General features: G+C 30.8%; 1 protein-coding gene across 1 annotated transcript; it reads left to right on the forward strand.

The window, feature by feature from the left end:
* The first annotated feature begins 2,847 nt into the window (after window positions 1-2,847).
* On the forward strand, window positions 2,848-4,042 carry LOC134709283 (uncharacterized). Its single transcript, XM_063569450.1, has 2 exons — window positions 2,848-2,923; window positions 3,542-4,042. Exons 1-2 carry the CDS (start codon window positions 2,889-2,891, stop codon window positions 3,957-3,959), a joined length of 453 nt encoding a protein of 150 aa, XP_063425520.1. The 5' UTR covers window positions 2,848-2,888; the 3' UTR covers window positions 3,960-4,042.
* The last annotated feature ends 3,652 nt before the right edge of the window (window positions 4,043-7,694 follow it).

A 7,694-nucleotide genomic window follows, 5' to 3' on the forward strand; every position in this document is an offset into this window, starting at 1 on the left:
CGATGTCACCGGTTGAACAAGAAATCTTCCAAGAGCACTTTAGATCACTACTGGCATACACTCTAAACAAGTACAGGAATAACACTAACACTATAATAATAATTAACTGCTAAACGGTAACAAAAACACAATAATAATTTTTAAATCATACAGTTTTAAAGAATGCTCGCAAGAGCCAAAAGCAAGCTAACATTGAACATTACTTAATCTGCTAAGAAATCGCGATATTTCAAATTATTCTTAGTTTTGCCATCACGTGTATTCCACTTTGGATTAAACAGGCATGTATATTGCAAATTTTGATATAAAAAAGACATTAAGAAGACAGACTACAACAATCAGTGTATGAATAAAACAATACATATTTATTTTTCGTAAATTATGACTTTCCTAAGAATTATTTTAAGCGTATGCTTTCATTTGAGTTGTTGAATTTGATATGATTTTGATCATTTTAAACGTGTCAGCAATATCAAGATAAGTCAAAATACCACCATAAGGAGGAACAACATACACTTGCTTTAACATAGACAAGTTAGTTACGTTTATGAGAAACGTTAAGTCAATGACGTCATATTGATTTAATAATCAAATATGCAACAAAGCATTCATACTTTTCATTATCTTACACATTGTCAATATTATTTTATAAATTTGATTGATTGTTTGATTGATTGGTATAATACACTACTATCAGCACTATTCTGCTAATCCGTCGCGGTCAATTTTATATTTTAATTTATCAAAAATGCAAAATCAAAAATGAAGGAAGTATACAGGTATAATTGCTCAACAGAGAGCTCACCATATATTGTTCATTCATTTAAGTAGAAACCAATGCATGGGTACACAATAATTGACAGAACAGTTTACGTCACTCAAAATAAACCTTAAGGTATCACAATACAAACATTTTATAACTCCATTACCCAAGTTTTAAACTGCTGTAACTTTCTTAATTATGCTTGAAAATTTTCAAAAGTGGTAGTTTTGGATAACTAACAAATTACTCTTTCCAATTAATACAATGTTAGTATTATGCAACAATTATTTAACCAATTATAATGTTAACTATGTCTAAAATATGTTTCACCAAATTTCCACTTTCAAATGAAATTAGCTTCGGCACAGGTATCCTTAGAGGGTTGATTTTATTACATGTTGTTCCTATGGCCATTTTCTACAAAAGGGTGTCTCAGATTTCAGATAGATTGTATAGATCTAATTTGACACCTTATTAAACATTATCTTCTATTATGTGGTAAATAAACTCATCATAGATACCAGGACTAAATTTAGTATATACTCCAGACGTGCGTTTCGTCTACAAAAGACTTCCATTCCCCTTGACTATGTATTTCGCTTCCAAATTTTTGAATCAAGAGCATTTCAGATGATAAGGTTAAGAATCTCGCATAGTGCTGCTTATCAATATTAGAACTAATATTTAGACTCCTGAACATGTGAACCAGTTTCAAGATTACTTCAATATACTTTTAACGGGAAAACAATTTGCTTTAGCTACTGCTTCCGTTGGCATGAAGGTTTACATTGATTGGCAAATATTTGTATGTATATATGTCGGCATGGAAACCTAGATAATGTCCTACATATTGTTCCTTATACTGTTGCACAGTTATATTTCTTCTTTATTAAGATACACAATGGGTAAAGATGGATACAGTTTGGATTTGGCCGGTTTGGACAATGGCCAGTTCTATGTTATACATGTCCCAGCATTAACATGTATATTTTTGAGTTTTATATCAGCTATTTGTGTAATAGTAGTATCATTCAAGAAAAAGAGCTACAAAACATTTTTCTCATGGTCAAGAAGCGAAAGATTCGTAGTATATATGGCGATTTGCGACTGTCTGTTTAACGTTGCCCATACAATGGATCATATGCATATTGCTATTACAAAGGATCACCCGCATCCAAAAGGGATCTGTATTTTTTACGGGTTTATGCTTGCCGTGTTTATAACAGCACAAACTTTAATGGTCAATATCGTAGCCATCAACGCCTTTATGTTGATCTTTTTTCGCAAGCAGATTAATTTTGGAAAAAATGACTGGAGACTATTGACATACATATTTGTAGCCCCTGCAATTGGAGGAATTATCGGGATAGCTCTTGATCAGATGGGACCAAATGGCTCTTTGTAAGTTCAACTTCAGATAGTATTTAAAATATAGTCTGACATACATAATATGAACATGCTAATACAGTAGTTTAACCCAAAACAAATATAACGTATAAGCCAAGTTTATCTTTAAATTTTAATCAGAAAAGCAATTTAAAAAAAAAAGATTTGAGAATAAAGTTTTACCAATTTTGCCAACTTTCAAATTATAAATGAACGTTTTTGTATCTTTAGTAAGAAAAAGGAAACATAATCTATTCCGGGTAGACTTTACACGTTTTTGCACTATTTTCGTTTCCATATTTATTCAAATGTTGCGAGTTAATGGTTGTACCCATTCATACTGAAAACTAATTTAGAAATGAATTCGGTAAAGGTAAGTTACAAAACTTTAAAATGATTATACTACTTGTAGTATCTTTTCATATTTAAAAATGTAACTAACTAAAATCGGAAGTTGTTTATAAAATAAAGATACACAATTGTTTGGTTGTTTGACAAAATATGAGGTGTGTCTTCGCATCCGTCATTTAAAATTTATGTTTTGGCGACGAAAGAAAAAAATCGTCATTTCACTGTTTTGAAGACGTAAAATGATTTCCTTAACATTAGCATGAGCCATGTTCAAATTTTTATGGTTTTTAATTCGTTTTTTTTTATTGTAAGCAAGATGTATTTTACAAGTACAGTGAATGAAGGATAAAAAAAATAATACATCTCAGTTTGGAACAAAAGTTTTCAAATGATAACACGTTACATGACAATGGTGGTCTCGAGGTAAATAGCATGACTCCTTGTATTGAAAATGATTCATTTAAAGAGGCTAAATACCAAGTGTATAACACAACACACATACTTAATAAAATATCTTATCTACCTGAAGTTTGGTCTTACTATTGAATATTTATGAATTACATCAGTTATGGTTTGTCCTTTATTTTAAGTTATATATTTTAGACAAGACATGCTTAAAAATGAATCTAACTACTAAAAGTCAGATGTATCTTGGTTCGCTTAATTGTTGCTGTTTATGATTGTAGCTAAATCACAAATTTAATACCATTGAAATTGATGTAGAATTGTCATATTGAATAGAAATAGGTTTAATGTTAAATATAAAAAAGAAGATGTGGAATGATTGCCAATGACACAACTCTCCGCAGGATACCAAATGACACAGAAAGAATGTATATTGATCTGAAAACTGTCTCGTGTTCTTGCTGTATCACTACATCGTATAATTTAATCTCATGTATGCTCTCTAATTGATACACGTGTGACCTTATAGACGATACCAAAAGATCTTGAATATACATAAAAGGGTCATGCTATAATTTGAAAGATAAAACATTTTTGTTAACTTTATGTTTTGTTTTTTATTTTTATTTCATCTAGCTGCTATTTTGATGGTGTAAATGGAAAGCAAATGGGTGTGTTCTTTACAACTGTTCCATTGCTGGCAGTACTGTTCCTTAACAGTGTGTTCTACGGGCTGACTTATTTTCGTATTCACCAAGAAGGTAAACGTCTTAAAGATACAGTTGGCGAAAATGCAGCGTCTGTAAAAGGGGCTCATAAAGCGGCCAAAACCATGTCGCTGTTCGTAACAGCTTTCTTCATTCAATGGTGGGCAATGGCAATATATGGAGCATGGCAATTGGTCGAGGATGTTCCACAGTTGCTATTCCAGGCAGTCACAACCTTTTCTAATCTTGGTGGTGTTCTAAATGGAATTGTCTTCATTATCATTAAGAAGAGACAGAACACAACAGAACAAGAATCCAAATCGGTGACGCAAACAACGAAAGCCTGAGTGGCTCCTTATTGGAAACTCGAATTTCCTGCTTTAATCAAGATTTTTCTCATAAACCTAGCTAACAGTCAATGTTAAAAAAGATTTTATAGATTGAACAGTTTAGTCTATAAGCCTTTGGTTGTTGTATGCCGAGACATGATCATAACTTCATACCTCTTTGTGAGATGAAATAGCATATATTCAAACGATTTTTAAGATGGCAAAATTTGTTTAAATAAAAAAGCGCTACATTGATAAATAAAATCCATTGAATAGTAATGTATTTCAAAGAAAGTGAAATATATTAAAAAGAATGATCAATGATTTTGACCGGAATGAGATAATAGGTAAATTTGGAAAACATTATTTGTAATCAAACGTTCACTTGACAGTTAATGGATTCAGAATCTAAATACTTAAAAGTGTTAACCACATTTAGCACGAAGCACGGACGTGCCATTTACTACAAAAAAAAATCTTTTATTTACTGTGTATTGCGAGAAGAGGCTTTCGAGTTAAATGAATTTTCTGAATTCTCAATCGTTTCTTGTTCATTTTTTCATTATTTTTTCAACATCTCATTTTTTTCTCAGGTTTATAAATTACTATTCTTTGAGGTTTGTGTATATATTTGGCGACCTTCTTTTTTTGTCTTTTCATTGGTAGTTTGTTCATGATGTTGTTCCTCCATCTAGACTTATGATTTTTGATTTGCCCCTTTGCATCTTTTTAGTTTGTATAGTGTCTTAATATTTTTAAATAGCTTTTTAAAATTCTGTTACATGTTTTAAATCAGTTGAACGTGTAAATGTTCCGTTCACTCAAACGAACAGCTGTATTTATAATCGTCATTTGAAATATAAATCTTTATGTACACTTTTCGAAGATTATTTATTTTACAGATTTTTCATTGTACTTTATATGTAACAGTTTAGTTCATAAAATAAAAATAAATAAATTGTGTTGCTTTTATTTTGTTCAACGCCGTCTATGTTGTCATCTATCAGAGGTATACATAAGTAAAAAAGAAAGTAAAATCACAAAAATATTGAACTCCGAGAAAAATTCAATCGTAAAGTCCCTTATCAAATGGAAAAATCAAATGACAAAACACATCATACGAATTGACAACAACTGTCATATTCCTGACTTGGTACAGGCATTTTCAAATGTAGAAAATGGTGGATTGAACCTGGTTCGAAAATGAGTATTCAATTTATATTGAACATACAAAAGTTGCTGCATTGAAAAAAAAAATGCTTTTCATACCAACTTTGCTGCTAAATTAATTTACGAATCTGAGTTGAAAATACCGATTTTGCTGTATTGAAGATGAACACACAGATGTTTTTTATGTTGTGATGTTATACTATTGTTTCAGTAAAAGGGAGAAGGTTTGGTACCAATAAAACGTTTAATCCCTCTGCAAATGTTTGCACCTGTCCTAATTCAGGAATCTGATGTACAGTAGTTGTCGTTTGTTTTTGTAGTTTATACATTTTTCTCGTTTCTTGGGTTTTTTTTTAAAATTATATATATTAGAGATTGGCTTTCCCGCTTGAATGGTTATTCACTTGTTATTTTGGGGCCCTTTATAGCATGTTGTTCGGTGTGAGCCAAAGCTCCGTGTTGAAGGCCGTACCTTGACATGTAATAGTTTACTTTTATAAATTGTTATTTGGATTGAGAGTTGTCTCATTGGAACTTATACCACATCTTCCTATACCTTTTTGCTGATTTGATGAATGAATCGAAATTTAAATTTTCAACTTTGATGGATTTAACAAATTATCAATGTTTATTTTCCAACTTTCTTGCGGAAATCAATGAATTGTAGTTGAACATATAAACTTTACTGCATTGTTCAAATAATTTAAGTTTAACATACCAACTTTGCTGCATTTATCAATAAATTTAGTTTTTTACATACCACCGTTGATGCATTGCATTGATCAATAAGTTAAAAAAAAGTTAATCATACCATCTTCGCTGCATAAATCAATGACACACAAATGAGTAAAAATTTGATAAAGACTGAAATCTGAGGAAAATTCAAAAAGGTAAGGCCTTTAACAAATTGAAAAATCAAAGCTGAAACACATCAAACGAATGGATAACAACTGTCATATTCCTGACTTAGTTCAGTCAATTTTCTTGTGAACAAACCAACTAAGCTGCCTTCATCATTAAATCTATTTTTAGCATATTAACTTTGGTGCAATCGTTATTGTATTGAAGTAAAACATAATTTTATGCCAACTTTGCTACATTAATCCTGGAGTCAGATATGAATTGTCGTCTTTGGTTAATCGTGAACGATTGTCTTGACTGTCTCTTTTAAAATTCTTTGACCGGTGATTCATGAATATTTTCATATTCTTACATTGTACAAGCACATGGTTTCTCTATGTTTGGATTTGTGATGCCGAGTTCGTATTCAATAAACTCATAGCTAAAATAATTACAATCTCGAGTTTTCTATTCTGTTTTATTTTTCAGTCTGAACTTTTGATGTTTCAACGGAATATCTTGACATGAAATACTATGTCTTGTAGGTCAAAAGATCAAACAAAAAATTGAAAAATGGACCAAATGCGTTATCCATCTTTAAGGTTGAGTAAATCATCATTCCCTTAAAAGCTAGTTTTAAAGCAACCCAAAATAAAGTTTCAAATAGAGAAACATAAACATAGAGCATAATAATTGGATAAAGTGTTTCTGAGTAAATCAATATTTGTACTAAACACATGAAATGATTTAGCAACACTACCTTAAGTTTAACTATGTCATGAAGTTGAACTATGTCAAAAAGTTCATTTAGCCACAAGGATATACAAACAAACTTATATGCATTGGTGTTTGAATTTCATTTAAGAAATGAATGCTTCTTTTTGTAACTTTATTGGGTTGTAAAAGCGTTGACCGAAGTACATTTTGTAATAAGCGCGGAAGCGCTTCATTCTAAAATGTACACCCGGTCAACGCTTTTACAACCATATGAAGTTACAAACAGAAGCATTCAATACTTATAATTACATTTTTAGCTATGATCATGGAAACACGAATTTTAGAATTTTTTTATTTAGTTCACCTGTGCACTATTTTGTGGAACCACGTGTTATCATGAATGATAAGTTTCATTGAGTGATGCAACTGCTTAAGGAATAACACGTGACGTGCAGTTAGCCAATCAGAATGACGTATTATAATGAAACATACATCTAATGTAATTATTAAGAAACAACAATGCTATTTACTGCTTGTTAGGAAATTTTATTGTTATCAAATCTTATTTTTTTTTATTATTTCAGTGGAGGAGTAAAAGTAAAATAACAAAAATATCAAACTTCGAGGATAATTCTAAACGGAAAGTCCATAATCAACTGGCAAAATCAAAATCTCAAACAAAGCAAACGCAAGGATAATAATTGTCATATTCCTGACTTGGTATAGGTATTTTCCTATTCAGAAAATGGTTGATTAAACCTGTGTTATATCAAAAAAATTGATAAAAAAAATGTCAAATAAGCAGACACTCCTGTTCCAGATATAAGGAATCGCAGACAAGATGTGTGCGTTGAGAGTGATTGAATGGTCAGTAATACTTATATCATGTAAACGTCTTTAAAATGTAGGAAGTATGTACTTATTAATACTATATCTAATGTTAATCTATGAAGGCCGATAATGGTACTGAACAGGATTCAAGAATGATATTAGTAGTAGCATATGTTATGGTTTGAATTTGTCACC

Source organism: Mytilus trossulus, chromosome 3 (assembly GCF_036588685.1).
Source record: "Mytilus trossulus isolate FHL-02 chromosome 3, PNRI_Mtr1.1.1.hap1, whole genome shotgun sequence".
Taxonomy (NCBI): Eukaryota; Metazoa; Mollusca; class Bivalvia; order Mytilida; family Mytilidae; genus Mytilus; species Mytilus trossulus.

Bases quoted from the DNA above. Each gene is read 5' to 3' on its own strand.
- LOC134709283 (XM_063569450.1), top strand. From the start codon at position 2,889: ATGATAACACGTTACATGACAATGGTGGTCTCGAG. The intron at 2,924-3,541 runs GTAAATAGCATG...TATTTCATCTAG, and splicing joins ATGACAATGGTGGTCTCGAG to CTGCTATTTTGATGGTGTAA.